We start from the raw sequence: 24,044 nt of genomic DNA on the forward strand, positions 1-24,044 counted from the left end.
GAGACTGGGTTGAAAGGCTTTATTGTTGGGGTTCTAGCTTATTCAGGACAATAAACCTCTTTTCATTGAGGACCCCCCAACATTGTGTGCAGCGGCCGTTGCCTCAGTGAAAGGGTGGTCGGTACCATGGCAACGGCTGTACCATTGCCCTATCACAGGCTTATTTTATAGAAGCATCCTCATTGGCTCAGATTGCGGCCCCACCCCCCTATCGCTACTGGAATGTTCCATTCATTCACAAACACGGGGGGGTGAGGGGAGCACCAACTCTTAGTTCAAGTCTTTAGTCTCTACTTTGGCTTTAATTGGCGCCGGTACCTGTGCCCCGCCCCCGGCGGCACCGTGGCTCCTCCCTCTCTCGCTATTTAGCCATATATTATATCTCAATTCCATAAACACAACTTTATATCTCGTTATTATTATTATTATTTGGTATCAGAACTGGAGGCCGGATCTCTCCGGGAAGCCCCGCCCCACATTCAAGTTTCCATTTATTTTTTGGCGAAACGCCTGCAAGAACTTTCTGATTCGCTGTCGGTTTCACCTGACCCAGAAAGCTCCTTAAGGTGCCACAAGTCTCTGTACCTTTAAGCACGACCCCCCCCCCCCCCCCCAAATAATAAAGCACCATGTCCCACTGTGAGGCTACAGCCCCGCCCCCTTGTACCCATCGCTATCAGTAAGCACCCCAGTGGCATTCTGGGTAATTTGGCAGCTTAACCCTTCCCCCTGAGAGGGGTGCATAGTGTCCCCCCATACGTGGCACCCCGGTTCCTATGTTCCATGGGTATGAGCGCCCCCCCATGCCCGCTAGCGCCAACGCACCTATCACAGAGCAGAGAAAATAATGACATTTGGCATGAATTCCCTTTGCAGGGGCCCTGGGGCCCCATTCCCTGTAGCTGTGGGCGGTGCCAGGGCGCTGTGGGCGGTGCCAGGGCGCTGGGGGGTAAGGCTGGCACAATGGCGTTTCCTGCGTAACACAAGGCACCTGCGTAACGACAGAACAACAACACGGACACGTTGCAAACATTAACGATACAGAAGTGCAAAAATATTCCCCCCCCGGCCCCGCCCCCTGCGCCGATCCTCCCGTTCCTCCGGCCGCTGTGATCCGGGGGGCGTGGCTACGGGGGCGTCGCTTCGGTTTCTCAGCATTCTGTGGAGAGAGAGAGAGTTCAATGGGGCCCTCCTGCTCCTCACTCCCTATACTCCTACTGCCCAACTCCTACTCCTACTGCCCAACTCCTACTCCCCAACTCCTACTCCTACTGCCCAACTACTACTCCTACTGCCCAACTCCTACTCCCCAACTCCTACTCCTACTGCCCAACTACTACTCCTACTGCCCAACTCCTACTCCTACTGCCCAACTCCTACTCCTACTGCCCAACTCCTACTCCTACTGCCCAATGACTACTCCTACTGCCCAACTCCTACTCCTACTGCCCAACTCCTACTCCTACTGCCCAATGACTACTCCTACTGCCCAACTCCTACTCCTACTGCCCAACTCCTACTCCTACTGCCCAACGACTACTCCTACTGCCCAACTCCTACTCCCCAACTCCTACTCCTACTGCCCAACTACTACTCCTACTGCCCAACTACTACTCCTACTGCCCAACTCCTACTCCTACTGCCCAACTCCTACTCCTACTGCCCAACTCCTACTCCTACTGCTCAACGACTACTCCTACTGCCCAACTCCTACTCCTACTGCCCAACTCCTACTCCTACTGCCCAACTCCTACTCCTACTGCTCAACGACTACTCCTACTGCCCAACTCCTACTCCTACTGCCCAACGACTACTCCTACTGCCCAACTCCTACTCCTACTGCCCAACTCCTACTCCTACTGCCCAACGACTACTCCTACTGCCCAACTCCTACTCCTACTGCCCAACTCCTACTCCTACTGCCCAACTCCTACTCCTACTGCTCAACGACTACTCCTACTGCCCAACTCCTACTCCTACTGCCCAACGACTACTCCTACTGCCCAACGACTACTCCTACTGCCCAACTCCTACTCCTACTGCCCAACTCCTACTCCTACTGCCCAACTCCTACTCCTACTGCTCAACGACTACTCCTACTGCCCAACTCCTACTCCTACTGCCCAACGACTACTCCTACTGCCCAACGACTACTCCTACTGCCCAACTCCTACTCCTACTGCCCAACTCCTACTCCTACTGCTCAACGACTACTCCTACTGCTCAACGACTACTCCTACTGCCCAACTCCTACTCCTACTGCCCAACTACTACTCCTACTGCCCAACGACTACTCCTACTGCCCAACGACTACTCCTACTGCCCAACGACTACTCCTACTGCCCAACTACTACTCCTACTGCCCAACTCCTACTCCTACTGCCCAACGACTACTCCTACTGCCCAACGACTACTCCTACTGCCCAACTCCTACTCCTACTGCCCAACGACTACTCCTACTGCCCAACTCCTACTCCTACTGCCCAACTCCTACTGCTCAACGACTACTCCTACTGCCCAACTCCTACTCCTACTGCCCAACGACTACTCCTACTGCCCAACTCCTACTCCTACTGCCCAACTCCTACTCCTACTGCTCAACGACTACTCCTACTGCCCAACTCCTACTCCTACTGCCCAACTCCTACTCCTACTGCCCAACTACTACTGCCCAACTACTACTCCTACTGCCCAACGACTACTCCTACTGCCCAACTACTACTCCTACTGCCCAACTACTACTCTTACTGCCCAACTACTACTCCTACTGCCCAACTACTACTCCTACTGCCCAACTACTACTCCTACTGCCCAACTCCTACTCCTACTGCCCAACTCCTACTGCCCAACTACTACTCCTACTGCCCAATTACTACTCCTACTGCCCAACGACTACTCCTACTGCCCAACGACTACTCCTACTGCCCAACGACTACTCCTACTGCCCAATTACTACTCCTACTGCCCAACTCCTACTCCTACTGCCCAACTACTACTCCTACTGCCCAACTACTACTCCTACTGCCCAACTAATACTCCCTTACGTATCCCACAGCCCAGTCCCTTCCCAGAGGCTATTATCCCCCCACTGCTACTATAGGCACTATCTCTCCCTACTATACCTGCTATCCCACAGCCCCAGTCCCTTCCCAGAGGCTATTATCCCACTGCTACTATAGGCACCATCTCTCCCTACTATACCTGCTATCCCACAGCCCCAGTCCCTTCCCAGAGGCTATTATCCCACTGCTACTATAGGCACCATCTCTCCCTACTATACCTGCTATCCCACAGCCCCAGTCCCTTCCAGAGACTATTATCCCCCCACTGCTACTATAGGCACCATCTCCCCTACTATACCTGCTATCCCACAGCCCCAGTCCCTTCCAGAGGCTATTATCCCCCACTGCTACTATAGGCACCATCTCTCCCTACTATACCTGCTATCCCACAGCCCCAGTCCCTTCCCAGAGGCTATTATCCCACTGCTACTATAGCACCATCTCTCCCTACTATACCTGCTATCCCACAGCCCCAGTCCCTTCCCAGAGGCTATTATCCCCCACTGCTACTATACGGCACCATCTCTCCCTACTATACCTGCTATCCCACAGCCCCAGTCCCTTCCAGAGGCTATTATCCCACTGCTACTATAGGCACCATCTCTCCCTACTATACTGCTATCCACAGCCCCAGTCCCTTCCAGAGGCTATTATCCCCCCACTGCTACTATAGGCACCATCTCTCCCTACTATACCTGCTATCCCACAGCCCCAGTCCCTTCCCAGAGGCTATTATCCCCCCACTGCTACTATAGGCACCATCTCTCCCTACTATACCTGCTATCCCACAGCCCCAGTCCCTTCCCAGAGGCTATTATCCCCCCACTGCTACTATAGGCACCATCTCTCCCTACTATACCTGCTATCCCACAGCCCCAGTCCCTTCCCAGAGGCTATTATCCCCCCTACTATAGGCACATCTCTCCCTACTATACCTGCTATCCCACAGCCCCAGTCCCTTCCCAGAGGCTATTATCCCCCCACTGCTACTATAGGCACCATCTCTCCCTACTATACCTGCTATCCCACAGCCCCAGTCCCTTCCCAGAGGCTATTATCCCCCTACTATAGGCACATCTCTCCCTACTATACCTGCTATCCCACAGCCCCAGTCCCTTCCCAGAGGCTATTATCCCCCCACTGCTACTATAGGCACCATCTCTCCCTACTATACCTGCTATCCCACAGCCCCAGTCCCTTCCCAGAGGCTATTATCCCCCCTACTATAGGCACATCTCTCCCTACTATACCTGCTATCCCACAGCCCCAGTCCCTTCCCAGAGGCTATTATCCCCCCACTGCTACTATAGGCACCATCTCTCCCTACTATACCTGCTATCCCACAGCCCCAGTCCCTTCCCAGAGGCTATTATCCCCCCTACTATAGGCACATCTCTCCCTACTATAGCAGTTACTATGTATATATGGAGCCTTTCCGAGCTAAAGGTTCTGCTGTGCAAGTGATTTAGCCCCCCGGGACCCCCGTATGATGGGGAGAGATATGTATAGGGGGAAGTATATGTGGATAGAAATATAAATGTAGCGGTTGCCGTTACAAAGAGCTCTATGTTATCAGTGGGGAGGGGGGGGGGCAGGAATGAGAGGAAAGGTTATTTTCTCAGGAAGGGAGAGAGAATGGCAGCCTGGGGCAGGAATGGGGGTGTTTCCCTGGGAGGGGGTGCGGTCATTTGGGTGAGAGCAATGGGGGGAGATGGCAGCCCCCCAGCTCTGTACAAAGCCCGGCAACTCCCAGCTGTCTGTGCTTCTCTGCCCATCTGTCCGGCCATAAATAATCCCAGGCGAGAAATGGGCCCGAGGGGCTACTGGGGGGGGGGGCACATGCCAGATGTGTTGTATGGGCCTGGGGGCCCCAGCCCCCCCAGAGGTTGTGATTATTTTTAATATGACAGATATTGGGCCCCAAAACTGTAGCAGATACGACTGCAGCAATGACATGTTTACTTGCCCTTTAAATTAATGTAGCTGTAAAGTGCGTTTCTATTGGTTGTCTTCATGTGGGTGTGGTTTCCATTCCCTGTATACACTGAGTTTGGCAATAATAGCCATAATTAATTACCCACGTGCCGTGCAATAGGGGGGGGGGGCCTGGCTCCTTTGCTGCAGTGACAGGGCCCCGAGCCAGTTAAAGGGCAAGTAAAGCCCAGAGCAATGTATCTGTGTGAGACGTGCATTGGGGGGTCGGGCCCCATGGAGCCCCTTAGGGCCACACACACCAACAAACTGGGGCTGAATAGAATGACAGGGCAGCGGCAGGGGTATAATTAGCCTCAGGGGGGGGGGGGCAACTGGAACCCTCCGACTGTCTAGGAATTCCTGCAGCTCTCGGCCAATCGCCTTACGGGGGATCCAGCCCTTCTATTTATACCCCGGGTCCGCTTTCATTTCTGCCCTACAGAGAGGCCGGGACAAAGCCCATAGTGTGTGCGGAACATTCTGCCCCCCCCCCCCACCTGGGAACCCACGCTGATTATTAAACTGCCCCCCCCCCGGGCAGCACCGCAAGTACAGGGGGCTGATAACCAATGTTTTATATCTGGATGATACGGGGGAGACAGGACAATATGGGGGGGGAGACAGAGAGGATAATACGGGGGGCCCTATTGGGAGTGGGGGGGGGGTGAGAGGGGCCCTATGGAGAGTGGGGGGGGGAGAGGGCCCTATGGGAGTGGGGGGGTGGGTGAAAGGGGGCCCTATGGGGAGTGGGGGGGGGTGAAAGGGGCCCTATGGGGAGTGGGGGGGGGGTGAGAGGGGCCCTATTGGGAGTGGGGGGGGGTGAGAGGGGCCCTATGGAGAGTGGGGGGAGAGGGGCCCTATGGGGAGTGGGGGGGGGGGTGAAGGGGCCCTATGGGGAGTGGGGGGGGGGGGTGAAAGGGGCCCTATGGGGAGTGGGGGGGGTGAGAGGGGCCCTATGGGGAGTGGGGGGGGGGTGAGAGGGGCCCTATGGGGAGTGGGGGGGGGGTGAGAGGGCCCTATGGGGAGTGGGGGGGAGGGCCCTATGGGGAGTGGGGGGGGTGAGAGGGGCCCTAGGGGGTGGGGGGGTGAGAGGGGCCTATGGGGAGTGGGGGGGGTGAGAGGGGCCTATGGGGAGTGGGGGGGTGAGAGGGGCCCTATGGGGAGTGGGGGGGGGTGAGAGGGGCCCTATGGGGAGTGGGGGGGGTGAGAGGGGCCCTATGGGGAGTGGGGGGGGGTGAGAGGGGCCCTATGGGGGAGTGGGTGGGGGGGGGTGAGAGGGGCCCTATGGGGAGTGGGGGGAGGGGGTGAGAGGGGCCCTATGGGGAGTGGGGGGTGAGAGGGGCCCTAATGGGGAGTGGGGGGGGTGAGAGGGGCCCTATGGGGAGTGGGGGGGGGGGTGAGAGGGGCCTATGGGAGTGGGGGGGGGGGTGAGAGGGGCCCTATGGGAGTGGGGGGGGGGTGAGAGGGGCCCTATGGGGAGGGGGAGAGGGCCCTATGGGAGTGGGGGGTGAGAGGGGCCCTATGGGGAGTGGGGGGGGTGAGAGGGGCCCTATGGGGAGTGGGGGTGAGAGGGGCCCTATGGGGAGTGGGGGGGTGAGAGGGCCTATGGGAGTGGGGGGGTGAGAGAGGCCCTATGGGGAGTGGGGGGGTGTGAGAGGGGGCCTTATGGGGAGTGGGGGGGTGAGAGGGGCCTATGGGGAGTGGGGGGGGGGTGAGAGGGGCCCTATGGGAGTGGGGGGGTGAGAGGGGGCCTTATGGGGAGTGGGGGGGGTGAAGGTGGCCTATGGGGAGGGGGGGGGGGTGAGAGGGCCCTAGGGGAGTGGGGGGTGAGAGGGGCCCTAAGGGGAGTGGGGGGGTGAGAGGGGCCCTAATGGGGAGTGGGGGGGGGGGTGAGAGGGGCCCTATGGGGAGTGGGGGGGGGGTGAGAGGGGCCCTATGGGGAGTGGGGGGGGGTGGAGAGGGCGCCCTATGGGGAGTTGCGTGGGAGAGCGGGCCCTATGGGGTGGGGGGGGTGAGAGGGCCCTATGGAGGAGTGGGGGGTGAGAGGGGCCCTATGGGAGTGGGGGGGTGAGAGGGGCCCTATGGGGAGGGGGGGAGTGGGGGGGTGAGAGGGCCTATTGGGGAGTGGGGGGGTGAGAGGGCCTATGGGGAGTGTTGGGGGGGGGGGTGAGAGGAGGCCTTTATGGGCGAGTGGGGGGTGAGATGGCCCTATGGGGAAGGGGGAGTGGGGGGTGAGAGGGCCTAGGGAAGTGGGGGGTGAGAGGGCCCTATGGGGAGTGGGGGGGGTGAGTGGAGGGGCCTTCATGGGGAGTGGGGGGGGTGAGAGCTGGCCCCTATGGGGAGGGGGAGTGGGGGGGTGAGAAGGGCCCATAAGGGGGTGGGGGGTGAGAGGGGCCCTAAGGGAGTGGGGGGGGGGATGGAGAGGGGCCCTTTATGGGGAGTGTGGGGGGGCGGTGAGAGGGGCCTATGGGGATGTGGGGGGGGTGAGAGGGGCCCTATGGGGTGGGGTGGGGGGGGAGAGGGGGCCCTAAGGGAGTGGGGGGGTGAGAGGGGCCCTATGGCGGGTGGGGGGGTGAGAGGGGCCCTAAGGGCGAGTGGGGGGGGGTGAGAGGGGCCCTATGGTTGGCGGAGTGGGGGGGGAGAGGGGCCCTATGGGAGTGAGAGGGGGTGGGGGTGAGAGGTGGCCCTATGGGAGTGGGGGGGGGGGGTGAGAGGGTGGCCCTATGGGAGTGGGGGGGGTTGAGAGGGGCCCTATGGGGAGTGGGGGGGTGAGAGGCGGCTCCTAGTGGGGAGTGGGGGGTGAGATGGGCCCTATGGGGAGGGGGGAGTGGGTGGGGTGAGAGGGAGGCCTATGGGGAGTGGCGGGGGTGAGAGGGGCCCTATGGGGTGGGGGGGGGGGGGTGAGAGGGGCCCTATGGGGAGTGGAAGGCGTGGAAAGCGGCCCTATGGGGAGGGGGAGGTGGGGGGGGTGAGAGGGCCCTTTTGGGGAGTGGGGGGGGTGAGAGGGCCCTATGGGGAGGGGGAGATGGGGGTGGAGGGGCCCTATGGGGAGTGGGGGGGTGAAGAGGGGCCCTATGGGGGAGTGGGGGGTGATAGAGGGGCCCTATGGAGTGGGGGAGGGGGTGAGAGGGCCCTATGGGGAGTGGAAGGTGAAAGGGGCCTATGGGGAGGGGGGAGTGCGGGGTGAGAGGGGCCCATATGGGGGAGTGGGGGGGTGAGAGGGCCCTGATGGGGAGTGGCGGGGGTGAGAGGGGGCCCTATGGGGAGGGGAGAGGTGGGGGTGAGAGGGCGCCCTATGGGGACGTGGGGGTGTGGAGGGGCCCTATGGGGAGGTGGGGGTGAGAGGGGCCCTTATGGGGGTGGCGGGGAGTGAGAGGGGCCCTATGGGGAGTGGGGGGGGTGTGAGAGGGGCCTATGGGGAGTGGGGGGGTTGAGAGGGCGCCCCTATGGGAGGGGAGAGGTGGGGGGTGAGAGGGGCTATGGGAGTGGGGGGTGAGAGGGGCCCTATGGGGAGGGGGAGTGGGGGGTGAGAGTGGCCCTATGGGAAGTGGGGGGTGAGAGGAGGCCCTATGGGAGGGGGGAGTGCGGGGGGGTGAGAGGGGCCCTATGGGGAGGGGTGAGGGGGGAGGTGGCGGGGGGTATGAGGGGGCCCTATGGGGAGGGGGGAGTGGGGGGATGAGAGCGGCCCTATGGGGAGTGCGGGGGAGGTGGGGGCCCTATGGGGAGGGTGACGAGTGGGGGGTGAGAAGGCGGGCCCTATGGAGAGTGGGGGGGGGGGGGTGAGAGGGGCCCTAGGAGAGGGAGAGAGTGGGGGTGAGAGGGGCCCTATGGGGAGTGGGGGGGGGTGAGAGGGGCCTATGGGAGTGGGGGGGCGTGAGAGGGGCCCTATGGGGAGTGGTTCCGGGGGTGCAAGGGCCCCTATGGGAGTTGGGCGGGGGGGTTGAGAGGGGCCCTATGGGGATGGGAGAGTGCGGGGTGGAAGGGGGCCCTATGGGGAGTGGGGGGGGGGTGAGAGGGGCCCTATGGGAGGGGAGATGAGGGGGTGACGAGGGGCCCTATGGGGAGTGGGGGGGGGTGAGAGGGGCCCTATGGGAGTGGGGGGTGAGAGGGGCCCTATGGGGAGTGGGGGGGTGAGAGGGGCCCTATGGGGAGTGGGGGGGGTGAGAGGGGCCCTATGGGGAGTGGGGGTGAGAGGGGGCCCTATGGGAGTGGGGGGGGTGAGAGGGGCCCTATGGGAGGGGAGAGTGGGGGGGTGAGAGGGGCCCTATGGGGAGTGGGGGGGGGTGAGAGGGGCCCTATGGGGAGGGGAGAGTGGGGGGGTGAGAGGGCCGGGAGCCCAAGACAGAATTACAAACACAACATCTAAACCGGAAGCGCAAGACCACAATGCAATGGGGCAGAGAGATTGAAGGGAAAGTTAATACGAGCGGATATTACCTGTCCCATCCTTGCTGCCCCGGCGCAGCTCCCCACACATCTGAAAGTCAATGCTGGCGTAGGTGTTGATGTTGGGCGGAGCTCCCAGAGAACCAATCTTGGGGGGCGGTGCCCCACCTTGCCCAACCAACACTGCCGGGGGAACTCCGCCCGCTGCGTCCTTGGACAGATCCAAGTCAATGTAGTTCAGCCCGGGCTCGAGTGCCGCAGCCCGGGTTCCGTTGCAGGGGGCGGGGGGACGGACGCTTTCGGAGCAGTGCCTTTTCCGGGTGGAGGGGTCTAACCGCATCGGGGGATCCTGCCCCATGTTGAGGCTGCAGCCGGTCACCGCAGACACCAAGCTCTTCAGTTCGGGTTCTTCGGCCGAAGGCTTGGGTGCCAGAACCTTTTCGGGGCGCCCTAAATCACTTTCTATGGGGATCCCTGTGGCCTCTCTCAGAGTCGTTGGCCACAAGGCTTTATCTACAGCCCAGGAGTCCTTCTCCGAGGAAGTCTTCTCCAAGGCCGGCAGTAATTTCCCCACAGGTTTGAAGGCATTTTCCCCGTTCGTTCCCCGTTCCTCGTTCGTTTTTACATGAGGTTGTAAAGTTCTGTGAGGCACAAAGTCCATTTCCGTGTAGTCCCCGTTGGGCATCGCCGAGGGCTGCTCCTCCATGGAAACGGACTCTCTTGGGGCATCGATGGCTTCCTTCCCTGAGGTCTTCTTCTGGGGGGCCCTGAAATGGATGCTGACGTATTCTCCGGGACTGGGGGGCCGACGGTAGTTGCCGGACAAGGTTCCTGTGTTCCACGAGTCAATGGAGATGCTAAGAGGTCTGCGGTTCTTCCCAGCATTCACCTCTTCCAAGCTGTCAGAGGAGGAGGAGCAAGAGGCACGGGCAGATGGCTGCGGCTCCATCTTGTATGAACGAGGCAAAGAACGGTATGAAGCCGGCACCCTGCAGGGCCCGCCGGGTGAGGACAGAAAAGCCTCCTGTGGGGGTGGGGTGCTGGAGGCGGAGCGGCTCAGTGACCACATGTTCATATAGTCAGAGGCGTGGCTATCAGAACTACCAGCAGATACCTCCTGGGACGGTGGCCAACTCAACCTCTCAATCTCCGGAGAACAACTGCCCAGGGGTGACATCATGACATAACCGGCCATTTCCACGGGGGCAGGTGGCGAGATGCTGGTGGGCGTCATGGGCATGTAATCCTGGGACCTGTTACTGCCGGGCAGCATGGGCATGTAACCAGTCTCCTGGCGCGGCTCACGTTGGCCCATCATGGCATAATTATCTTCTTCCTGAAATAGAGTTAATCTACTACCCTCTTCCGCCGGCACGTTGGCATTGGTAGAAATCGGCTCCATCACCAGTGATCTTCTCCCATACAGCGCCATGGAGATGTAATTGGTTTCTCTTGGTCCAGGAGATGGAGGTAGGAACACCGGGGCTTCCAACACACCGGGACTAGAACCATATTCATCAGAAGAAGCAGAGCCGTAGTCAGCTGAAGACTCATTGGTTTCCACCCGTGCACCTTTCTCCTCTTCCTCCTCTTCAGGCGATTGGACACTATAGTCCTTGGACAAAGAGTGGGGTTTGGGGACCGGAGAGTTTTCAATTGGCGTCTCGGCCCTCGAGCGACGAGAAATGCCCACTTGGCTCGGGGGAGGAGGGTTTGGGTGGTGACGTCGAGATGGGACAGAGATGGGGGTGGATGAGAGGGACTGGCTCTTGGTCCTCGGACGAAATTCCTCACTCAGAGACTTCATCGCCTCAAGGATGGTCTCGTGCATGTTCTGAGCGACCACCGAGTCTTCCACCTAGGATTTAATTGATGTCCGCGGTTAATGACATCAGGTAGGGTTGAGGTAGATCTACTCCAACGTCTAAACCACCCAAAGCCCTAAGGTCTTGGTTGGTCAATCTTTTAGTTTTGTCTTCAGTAATCTCTACATTTGTCCCACTGCCCCTGTTGGGGGGGCAATGGTTGTATCTATCCCCCCCTTCTAAAGTAGGTCATCCCAGTCTAGGACAAAAGGGAGCCTTGCAACCTCATTGAACTATATGTCCTACCAGCCCAAGGGAGGTTAAGGTTGAAAGAGCTCCACCATCACTAAGGAGCTCCTAAGAGCTGGAGTTAGAATTGGCCAATATGATTGAGTGGCCAACATGAGTGAATGTGGACCAACATGGGATTAAACAAGGAGACCAAATTACATATGTAGGTACCTGCATCCAGAGTTCTCCTGGACCTGTCACAGCCGAGCGTCCGACTTCCACAAAGAAGTAGTTGTCGGAGTGACCGCAGCGCCGGACATTCATGAGCTGTAGGGTGACGGAAGGATTTTCAGAACGTAAGCGGAGGAGGCCTAGGGTCCGTTCTGCCAGGCAGAGCCGGTAGATGCCGGAGAGATTGCGCGTTTGGCCCAGGCCTCGTGGGCGGACACTGACCTGCCAGACTTCTCTGAATGCCGGGCCGGGCCAGGCAGGAGCATCTGGAGATGAGGAGAGTGCTCGGGCTGAGGAGACAGACCAACAGGACAACATTAGTCCCAATACTGACAATATGTCCTTCACTACACAATGGGCATTAAGGACCCACCAAAACCATCTCCCACCCACCCATGCCCCAAGCTATACTGGTAGCACAAATCTATACCTCCCTAATTTACCCAACACCAACCACAGCCATGTGGCTCCACACCTACTCGCTCTATCCCATGCCAACCACAGCCAAACAACTCCACACCCAATCATCTTATCCGACGCCAACCACAGCCACCCAACTCCACACCCAATCATCTTATCAGACGCCAACCACAGCCACCCAACTCCACACTCAATCATCTTATTCGACGCCAACCACAGCCACCCAACTCCACACCCAATCATCTTATCCGACGCCAACCACAGCCACCCAACTCCACACCCAATCATCTTATCCGACGCCAACCACAGCCACCCAACTCCACACCCAATCATCTTATCCGACGCCAACCACAGCCACCCAACTCCACACCCAATCATCTTATCCGACACCAACCACAGCCACCCAACTCCACACTCAATCATCTTATCCGACGCCAACCACAGCCTAACAACTCCACACCCAATCATCTTATCCGACGCCAACCACAGCCACCCAACTCCACACTCAATCATCTTATCCGACACCAACCACAGCCACTCAACTCTACACCCAACCACCTTATCCGACGCCAACCACAGCCACCCAACTCCACACTCAATCATCTTATCCAACACCAACCACAGCCACTCAACTCTACACCCAACCACCTATCCAGACCACAGCCACCCAACTCCACACTCAATCATCTTATCCGACGCCAACCACAGCCACCCAACTCCACACTCAATCATCTTATCCGACGCCAACCACAGCCACCCAACTCACACCCAACCACCTTATCCGACGCCAACCACAGCCACCCAACTCCACACTCAATCATCTTATCCGACGCCAACCACAGCCTAACAACTCCACACCCAATCATCTTATCTGACGCCAACCACATTCACCCAACTCCACACGCAATAATCTTAACCGACGCCAACCACAGCCACCCAACTCTACACCCAACCACCTTATCCGACGCCAACCACAGCCACCCAACTCCACACTCAATCATCTTATCCGACGCCAACCACAGCCACCCAACTCTACACCCAACCACCTTATCCGACCCCAACCACAGCCACCCAACTCTACACCCAACCACCTATATCGATCGCCAACCACAGCAACCCAACCACCTTATCCGACGCCAACCACAGCAACCCAACCACCTTATCCGACGCCAACAACAGCCACCAAACTCCACGCTCAATCATCTTATCCAATGCCAACCACAGCTACCCAACTCTACACCCAACCACCTTATCCGACACCAACCACAGCCACCCAACTCTACACCCAACCACCTTATCCGACGCCAACCACAGCCACCCAACCACCTTATCCGACGCCAACAACAGCCACCAAACTCCACACTCAATCATCTTATCCGACGCCAACCACAGCCACCCAACTCCACACCCAATCATCTTAACTGACGCCAACCACAGCCACCCAACCACCTTATCCGACGCCAACCACAGCCACCCAACTCTAAACCCAACCACCTTATCCGACACCAACCACAGCCACCCAACTCTAAACCCAACCACCTTATCCAATGCCAACCACAGCCACCCAACTCTAAACCCAACCACCTTATCCAATGCCAACCACAGCCACCCAACTCCACACCCAACCACCTTATCTGATGCCAACCACTTCTTCCCACTACAGCCGTGGCCACGTAGCTGTACAACCAACCACCCAACCCCACACCAAAAACAAAATCTCCCTCCTGGGCACAATAGGGCAGTGCCACGGCATTGGTACAAGGAGAGATAAGATGGCGCGGGTTTCCCAGAGTGAGCTGTCTGGGCGCATCACATGGCTCTGGGACATAAGGGGTTAGTTTGGGGGTTCATCTCATGGTGTGTAAGATGGGGATCACATAAAACTGGTTGCTAATGGGTTAATATATGGATGAATTATGTGTCACTGGAGGTAAGGGGTTAATATTAATACCACATGACTGTGAGAAGGGAGGCACCAAGAAGGGGTTAATGACAGCGACTCTCTGCAGACTGAGCAGCAGCCAATTCTCCCCTTTAATTACTGGTGTTTCTGAAAATTCCCAGTCCAAGGCCTCACTGGTTTGGCCCCGCCCCCCGCTCCCTTAAGGGCCACTAATTAAAGGGATGAGCTGGCAATCGTACGACTGGGAGGCAGCGTGGGGCGCAGGCAGGGGTTAAGGGAGGATGCTGCAATAACAAGGATAGTGACGCCATCATGTCCATAGCAACCCACCATTACCATGTGGAGCCTGTTACCGTGGCAACTGGCCGGCAGGTTTTGGGGCTTAGTACACAATGACTGTCAGCTCTCAAGGGCAGAAAGTTACAAAAAGGCAGTTTCATGCACAAACATATCCCAGTGTCCCGATACCGAAACAGGACTGGCCGTCTGGTTCTACCTTACCCCCAACCCCAACAGGACTGGCCGTCTGGTTCTACCTTACCCCCAACCCCAACAGGACTGGCCGTCTGGTTCTACCTTACCCCCTCACCCAACAGGACTGGCCGTCTGGTTCTACCTTACCCCAACCCCAACAGGACTGGCCGTCTGGTTCTACCTTACCCCCAACCCCAACAGGACTGGCCGTCTGGTTCTACCTTACCCCCAACCCCAACAGGACTGGCCGTCTGGTTCTACCTTACCCCCAACCCCAACAGGACTGGCCGTCTGGTTCTACCTTACCCCCAACCCCAACAGGACTGGCCGTCTGGTTCTACCTTACCCCCAACCCCAACAGGAGTAGCCATCTGGTTCTACCTTACCCCCAACCCCAACAGGACTGGCCGTCTGGTTCTACCTTACCCCCAACCCCAACAGGACTGTCTGGTTCTACCTTACCCCCAACCCCAACAGGAGTAGCCATCTGGTTCTACCTTACCCCCAACCCAACAGGAGTAGCCATCTGGTTCTACCTTACCCCCAACCCCAACAGGACTAGCCGTCTGGTTCTACCTTACCCCCAACCCCAACAGGACTAGCCGTCTGGTTCTACCTTATGGAGATCCCTCTGTGCCCCCCCTGCCCCCCCACGTGCCCCCGGGAGCGGATAGTTACCCTGTGCCTGCACCTCCAGGATGGCTTGGTACCACTCGTCCTGCTCCTCCTCCCCGTCGGCGGACACGCCCAGCCCCCCGTCCCGCGTGTAGATCACCAGTAGGTGCCGCTTCTTGGCATCTGACCTCTTGTTGACGCCAAACGCCTCCTCCAGGTTGAGCACCCCCCGCGGGCCGCCCGATCCTTCCGCCACTCGGAACTTCTTCTCGTTCTCGTAGTATTCCAGGCGGGCCGGGCCGCGGGTTCCGGGGCAGCGCAGGACGAAGTACCTTTTGCGCATGGATTTCTGCTTGCGCAGGTAGCCGCACTTCTTGATGTCCTCCATGGCCTGTGATTGGTCGGATCTAATGGCGACGCCCCCGCGCAGCGCTCACGCTGGATCTTGCCATGAACACTAAACACAATCCCAGATATTTCCTGGGAATAAAAAATAAACAGTTTCAGAATTTCCACAGATATTGAGCGACTCCGCCCCCAAGAGTCTGTGATTGGTCAATATTAATATTCAGCAAAATCCCATCAGCCTATCAACTCCCAGCCCCCCCGCTAGCCTATAACCCACCAGCCTATCAACTCCCAGCCCCCTGCTAGGTATAACCACCAGCCTATCAACTCCCAGCCCCCCTGCTAGATAACCCACCAGCCTATCAACTCCCAGCCCCCCTGCTAGGTATATCCCACCAGCCTATCAATCCCAGCCCCCCTGCTAGCACCCCCGCCTATCAACTCCAGCCACCCACCGGCCTATCAACTCCCAGCCCCCCGCCCCACCAGCCTATCAACTCCCCAGCCCCCTGCTAGGTATAACCACCGGCCTATCAACTCCCAGCCCCCCCGCTAGGTATATCCCACCAGCCTATCAACTCCCAGCCCCCCCGCTAGGTATATCCCACCAGCCTATCAACTCCCAGCCCCCCTGCTAGGTATAACCCACCGGCCTATCAACTCCCAGCCCCCCCGCTAGGTATAACCCACCAGCCTATCAACTCCCAGCCCCCCCGCTAGGTATAACCCACCAGCCTATCAACTCCCAGCCCCCCGCTAGGTATATCCCACCAGCCTATCAACTCCCAGCCCCCCTGCTAGGTATATCCCACCAGCCTATCAACTCCCAGCCCCCGCTAGGTATATCCCACCAGCCTATCAACTCCCAGCCCCCCTGCTAGGTTAACCACCAGCCTATCAACTCCCAGCCCCCCTGCTAGGTATAACCCACCCAGCCTATCAACTCCCAGCCCCCCTGCTAGGTATAACCCACCGGCCTATCAACTCCCAGCCCCCCCGCTAGGTATATCCCACCAGCCTATCAACTCCCAGCCCCCCGCTAGGTATATCCCACCAGCCTATCAACTCCCAGCCCCCTGCTAGGTATAACCCACCGGCCTATCAACTCCCAGCCTCCCTGCTAGGTATATCCCACCAGCCTATCAACTCCCAGCCCCCCTGCTAGGTATAACCCACCAAGCCTATCAACTCCCAGCCCCCCCGCCTAGGTATAACCCACCAGCCTATCAACTCCCAGCCCCCCGCTAGGTATAATCCCACCAGCCTATCAACTCCCAGCCCCCCGCTACGGTATATCCCACCAGCCTATCAACTCCCAGCCCCCCTGCTAGGTATATCCCACCAGCCTATCAACTCCCAGCCCCCCCGCTAGGTATATCCCACCAGCCTATCAACTCCCAGCCCCCCTGCTAGGTATAACCCACGGCCTATCAACTCCCAGCCCTCCTGCTAGGTATAACCCACCGGCCTATCAACTCCCAGCCCTCCTGCTAGGTATATCCCACCAGCCTATCAACTCCCAGCCCCCCTGCTAGGTATAACCCACCGGCCTATCAACTCCCAGCCTCCCTGCTAGGTATATCCCACCAGCCTATCAACTCCCAGCCTCCCTGCTAGGTATAACCCACCAGCCTATCAACTCCCAGCCCCCCTGCTAGGTATATCCCACCAGCCTATCAACTCCCAGCCTCCCTGCTAGGTATATCCCACCAGCCTATCAACTCCCAGCCTCCCTGCTAGGTATATCCCACCAGCCTATCAACTCCCAGCCCCCCCTGCTAGGTATATCCCACCAGCCTATCAACTCCCAGCCCCCCTGCTAGGTATATCCCACCAGCCTATCAACTCCCAGCCCCCCTGCTAGGTATATCCCACCAGCCTATCAACTCCCAGCCCCCCTGCTAGGTATAAACCCACCAGCCTATCAACTCCCAGCCTCCCTGCTAGGTATATCCCACCAGCCTATCAACTCCCAGCCCCCCTGCTAGGTATATCCCACCAGCCTATCAACTCCCAGCCCCCCTGCTAGGTATAACCCACCAGCCTATCAACTCCCAGCCCCCCTGCTAGGTATAACCCACCAGCCTATCAACTCCCAGCCCTCCTGCTAGGTATATCCCACCAGCCTATCAACTCCCAGCCCCCCTGCTAGGTATAACCCACCAGCCTATCAACTCCCAGCCCCCCTGCTAGGTATAACCCACCGGCCTATCAACTCCCAGCCCCCCTGCTAGGTATATCCCACCAGCCTATCAACTCCCAGCCCCCCTGCTAGGTATAACCCACCAGCCTATCAACTCCCAGCCCCCCTGCTAGGTATATCCCACCAGCCTATCAACTCCCCGCCCCCCTGCTAGGTATATCCCACCAGCCTATCAACTCCCAGCCTCCCTGCTAGGTATATCCCACCAGCCTATCAACTCCCAGCCCCCTGCTAGGTATATCCCACCAGCCTATCAACTCCCAGCCCCCCTGCTAGGTATAACCCACCAGCCTATCAACTCCCAGCCCCCCTGCTAGGTATAACCCACCAGCCTATCAACTCCCAGCCCCCCTGCTAGATATAACCCACAGCCTATCAACTCCCAGCCCCCCTGCTAGGTATATCCACCAGCCTATCAACTCCCAGCCCCCCTGCTAGGTATATCCCACCAGCCTATCAACTCCCAGCCCCCCTGCTAGGTATAACCACCAGCCTATCAACTCCCAGCCCCCCTGCTAGGTATAACCCACCAGCCTATCAACTCCCAGCCCCCCTGCTAGGTATATCCCACCGGCCTATCAACTCCCAGCCCCCCTGCTAGGTATAACCCACCAGCCTATCAACTCCCAGCCCCCCCTGCTAGGTATATCCCACCGGCCTAATCAACTCCCAGCCCCCCTGCTAGGTATAACCACCAGCCTATCAACTCCCAGCCCCCCTGCTAGGTATAACCCACCGGCCTATCAACTCCCAGCCCCCCTGCTAGGTATATCCCACCAGCCTATCAACTCCCAGCCCCCCTGCTAGGTATATCCCACCAGCCTATCAACTCCCAGCCCCCCTGCTAGGTATATCCCACCAGCCTATCAACTCCCAGCCCCCCTGCTAGGTATAACCCACCGGCCTATCAACTCCCAGCCCTCCTGCTAGGTATAACCCACCAGCCTATCAACTCCCAGCCCCCCTGCTAGTATAACCCACCGGCCTATCAACTCCCAGCCCCCCTGCTAGGTATAACCCACCAGCCTATCAACTCCCAGCCCCCCTGCTAGGTATATCCCACCGGCCTATCAACTCCCAGCCCCCCTGCTAGGTATAACCCACCAGCCTATCAACTCCCAGCCCCCCTGCTAGGTATAACCCACCAGCCTATCAACTCCAGCCCCCCTGCTAGGTATATCCCACCAGCCTATCAACTCCAGCCCCCCTGCTAGGTATATCCCACCAGCCTATCAACTCCCAGCCCCCCTGCTAGGTATATCCCTCTAGGTATCCCACCAGCCTATCAACTCCCAGCCCCCCTGCTAGGTATAACCCACCAGCCTATCAACTCCCAGCCCCCCTGCTAGGTATAACCCACCAGCCTATCAACTCCCAGCCCCCCTGCTAGGTATAACCCACCAGCCTATCAACTCCCAGCCCCCCTGCTAGGTATAACCCACCAGCCTATCAACTCCCAGCCCCCCTGCTAGGTATAACCCACCAGCCTATCAACTCCCAGCCCCCCTGCTAGGTATATCCCACCAGCCTATCAACTCCCAGCCCCCCCTGCTAGGTATATCCCACCAGCCTATCAACTCCCAGCCCCCCCTGCTAGGTATATCCCACCAGCCTATCAACTCCCAGCCCCCCTGCTAGGTATATCCACCAGCCTATCAACTCCCAGCCCCCCTGCTAGGTATATCCCACCAGCCTATCAACTCCCAGCCCCCCTGCTAGGTATAATCCCACCAGCCTATCAACTCCCAGCCCCCCTGCTAGGTATAACCCACCAGCCTATCAACTCCCAGCCCCCCTGCTAGGTATAACCCACCAGCCTATCAACTCCCCAGCCCCCCTGCTAGGTATAACCCACCAGCCTATCAACTCCCAGCCCCCCTGCTAGGTATAACCCACCAGCCTATCAACTCCCAGCCCCCCTGCTAGGTATAACCCACCAGCCTATCAACTCCCAGCCCCCCTGCTAGGTATAACCCACCAGCCTATCAACTCCCAGCCCCCCTGCTAGGTATAACCCACCAGCCTATCAACTCCCAGCCCCCCTGCTAGGTATATCCCACCAGCCTATCAACTCCCAGCCCCCCTGCTAGGTATATCCCACCAGCCTATCAACTCCCAGCCCCCCTGCTAGGTATATCCACCCTCACCCAGCCCCTATCCACACTAACTCCAGCCCCCCTGCTAGTATAACCACCGGCCTATCAACTCCAGCCCCCCTGCTAGGTATAACCCACCAGCCTATCAACTCCCAGCCCCCCTGCTAGGTATAACCCACCGGCCTATCAACTCCCAGCCCCCCTGCTAGGTATAACCCACCAGCCTATCAACTCCCAGCCCCCCTGCTAGGTATAACCCACCGGCCTATCAACTCCCAGCCCCCCTGCTAGGTATAACCCACCAGCCTATCAACTCCCAGCCCCCCTGCTAGGTATAACCCACCAGCCTATCAACTCCCAGCCCCCCTGCTAGGTATATCCCACCAGCCTATCAACTCCCAGCCCCCCTGCTAGGTATATCCCACCAGCCTATCAACTCCCAGCCCCCCTGCTAGGTATAACCCACCAGCCTATCAACTCCCAGCCCCCCTGCAAAAAATAAATAAATAAAATAAATGAAAAAGAAAAAAAATAGTAGATATTAAAAAATGTCTTTACTAAGCAAAAAAGTCCCAAATCTGACAAATCTGATTGCTACAAGCAAATCCTTCTATAAATGTGAATAAATTCCATAAAACACTGCCGGGGGCCCCTTCCCAGAATGCCTTGGGGGGGGCAGGTGTGCAATACAGAGGAATACTTTGCCTTTACTTATAGATTTAGAAAAAAAAATCCCCAAATAAAATCAAATTGCACCAAATCTGAGGCAAAAGCAGAAATTTGCAGAGAAGGAAAGTGGCCCCCCAACACCCGGGGGGGGGGGGCTCAGCACACAAGCAGCTGATTAAGGGCAAGTGTAAGGGCTCGTTGTTCCGCCAAATGTGCATTTACCCTGAGAATGTGCACGTATGGGGGCCGGGGGGGGCGAGAGCGGCACAGAGGGAAAGTTCTCTCACTGGGGCCGGGGGGGGGGGGGAATAGCAACGCGGCCAGACTGCCCCGGGGGCAAATAAAATACCGAGAATTACTGGCAAATAAAAAGCCAGTTACCGGAAAAATATATCTGAGAAAGGTGGGGTACAGTTACTGGGGGGGTCACTCAGCTATATCTGAGAAAGGTGGGGTACAGTTACTGGGGGGGTCACTCAGCAATATCTGAGAAAGGTGGGGTACAGTTACTGGGGGGGTCACTCAGCAATATCTGAGAAAGGTGGGGTACAGTTACTGGGGGGGGTCACTCAGCTATATCTGAGAAAGGTGGGGTACAGTTACTGGGGGGGTCACTCAGCAATATCTGAGAAAGGTGGGGTACAGTTACTGGGGGGGGTCACTCAGCTATATCTGAGAAAGGTGGGGTACAGTTACTGGGGGGTCACTCAGCAATATCTGAGAAAGGTGGGGTACAGTTACTGGGGGGGGTCACTCAGCAATATCTGAGAAAGGTGGGGTACAGTTACTGGGGGGGTCACTCAGCAATATCTGAGAAAGGTTGGGTACAGTTACTGGGGGGGGGTCACTCAGCAACATCTGAGAAAGGTGGGGTACAGTTACTGGGGGGGCACTCAGCAATATCTGAGAAAGGTGGGGTACAGTTACTGGGGGGGGGGTCACTCAGCAACATCTGAGAAAGGTGGGGGTACAGTTACTGGGGGGGCACTCAGCAATATCTGAGAAAGGTGGGGTACAGTTACTGGGGGGGGGTCACTCAGCAATACCTGAGAAAGGGTGGGGTACAGTTACTGGGGGGTCACTCAGCAATATCTGAGAAAGGTGGGGTACAGTTACTGGGGGGGGGGTCACTCAGCAACATCTGAGAAAGGTGGGGTACAGTTACTGGGGGGGGCACTCAGCAATATCTGAGAAAGGTGGGGTACAGTTACTGGGGGGGGGTCACTCAGCAATATCTGAGAAAGGTGGGGTACAGTTACTGGGGGGGGGGTCACTCAGCAACATCTGAGAAAGGTGGGGTACAGTTACTGGGGGGGCACTCAGCAATATCTGAGAAAGGTGGGGCACAGTTACTGGGGGGGGTCACTCAGCAATATCTGAGAAAGGTGGGGTACAGTTACTGGGGGGGGGTCACTCAGCAACATCTGAGAAAGGTGGGGTACAGTTACTGGGGGGGCACTCAGCAATATCTGAGAAAGGTGGGGTACAGTTACTGGGGGGGGGGGTCACTCAGCAATATCTGAGAAAGGTGGGGCACAGTTACTGGGGGGGTCAGGGGGCCCCCAGATACTTACCTTCTCTACAAGGAACCCCTAAATAGGTAAATGAGTAGTTCTGCCCCCCTGGAATTTAATCAATTCTGTGCACCCTAAAAACTAAGATTTACATTACATGCAGGCTTGCCTGTGCCCCCCAAAGCCTGGACCCCCGACAATCACTGCTTGCTGCGTCTCAAAAGCTTTTCTGTGCACCCCCAAATCCTGGATCCCTTCATCTACTTACCCTCAATGCTTTCTGCACCTCCCCCATTTCAGCCCCCCTTTAATTACAATAGTTCCTCTGCACCCCTGAACCTATGGCACAATTATTGTATTGAGCCCCCCAATCCTGCACTGCTCAGGTTGCACCCCCAAATCCCTTCATCTACTTACCCTCAATACTTCTGCAACCCCCCCCAAACTCCAGCCCCCCTTTAATTACAATACTTTCTCTGCACCCCTGAACCTAAGGCACAATTATGTGTATTCTGCACCCCCCAATACACTGCAATGCTCACTTTGCCCCCCAAATCCTGCAGCCCTTTATGTACTTACCCTCAATACTTTCTGCAACCCCCCCAAACTTCAGACCCCCCCTCTGCACCCCTGAACCTGAGCCACAATTATTGTATTCCGCACCCCCCAATCCTGCACCCCCCAATCCTGCACCCCCCAATACACTGCAATGCTCAGTGCCCCCCCATGCTTCCTGTGCAGCCTGTAACCTACCCCCGACCTCCAGCGCTTACTTTGCCCCCCCAGCCCCTAACTGCCCCCCCCCAGCTGTAACAGCAGAGCCGTATAGCGCGGCCCAAGCAGCTCCGTTAGTCCTACCGCCCCCCCCCCAGTATCCCCCCCCCCAGTATCCCCCCCCCCAGTGTAGCGGCCCCGGTACCGTGTGCGCCAGGATGCGGCCAGGAGAGTCCATGTGCCGAGCGCAGTGCGGGCCCGGCGGGTACAGGCGGAGGGCTGGGGGGGGGCAGTGCCCGGTGAATGGGCAGTAAGGGGGGGGCAGTAGGGAGGGGGCAGCGGCTCCAACTAAACTTGTTTTCTTCGATCTCCTCCCATGGCGAGACCTTCCCGCACCGCCGGGTCCTACCGCCGCCTTCTCCTCCCTGCGCCCCCAGCGGCGGCCCCGGGAACTGCAGCGCCAGAGAAACCCCCGGGCACCGAGCCGCTCCCTCAGGACAGAGACCCGGGGGGGGGGGGGGGTATGTTTCTGGGATTATAGGGGGGTTTGTATCTGGGATTATAGGGGGGTATGTATCTGGGATTATAGGGGGGTATGTTTCTGGGATTATAGGGGGTTTGTATCTGGGATTATAGGGGGGTATGTATCTGGGATTATAGGGGGGTATGTATCTGGGATTATAGGGGGGTATGTATCTGGGATTATAGGGGGGTATGTATCTGGGATTATAGGGGGGTATGTATCTGGGATTATAGGGGGTATGTATTGGGATTATAGGGGGTATGTATTTGGGATTATAGGGGGGTATGTATCTGGGATTATAGGGGGGTATGTATCTGGGATTATAGGGGGGTATGTATCTGGGATTATAGGGGGGTATGTATTTGGGATTATAGGGGGGTATGTATCTGGGATTATAGGGGGGTATGTATCTGGGATTATAGGGGGGTATGTATTTGGGATTATAGGGGGGTATGTATCTGGGATTATAGGGGGTATGTATAGGGGGGTATGTATCTGGGATTATAGGGGGTTAGTATTTGGGATTATAGGGGGGTATGTATTTGGGATTATAGGGGGGTATGTATTTTGGATTATAGGGGGGTATGTATTTGGGATTATAGGGGGGTATGTATCTGGGATTATAGGGGGTTAGTATTTGGGATTATAGGGGGGTATGTATTTTGGATTATAGGGGGGTATGTATTTGGGATTATAGGGGGGTATGTATTTGGGATTATAGGGGGGGTATGTATTTGGGATTAAGGGGGGATATTTCTGGGAGTTTATATGGATTAGGGGGGATATGGGATGGGATTATAGGGGGGTATTCCTGGGAGTTTATATGGATTAGGGGGGATATGGGATGGGATTATAGGGGGTATTCCTGGGAGTTTA

General features: G+C 57.6%; 1 protein-coding gene across 1 annotated transcript; it reads right to left on the minus strand.

The window, feature by feature from the left end:
* On the minus strand, positions 1-23,018 carry irs2 (insulin receptor substrate 2). The gene is made up of 5 exons (XM_031899599.1): positions 22,851-23,018; positions 15,165-15,581; positions 11,690-11,979; positions 9,474-11,280; positions 1-1,159 (listed from the first exon to the last, which is right to left on the minus strand). Exons 2-5 carry the CDS (start codon positions 15,487-15,489, stop codon positions 1,152-1,154), a joined length of 2,430 nt encoding a protein of 809 aa, XP_031755459.1. The 5' UTR covers positions 15,490-15,581; positions 22,851-23,018; the 3' UTR covers positions 1-1,151.
* Between the last annotated feature and the right edge of the window lie 1,026 nt (positions 23,019-24,044).

The sequence above is a fragment of the Xenopus tropicalis genome, chromosome 3 (genome assembly GCF_000004195.4).
Source record: "Xenopus tropicalis strain Nigerian chromosome 3, UCB_Xtro_10.0, whole genome shotgun sequence".
In the NCBI taxonomy this organism is placed as follows: Eukaryota; Metazoa; Chordata; class Amphibia; order Anura; family Pipidae; genus Xenopus; species Xenopus tropicalis.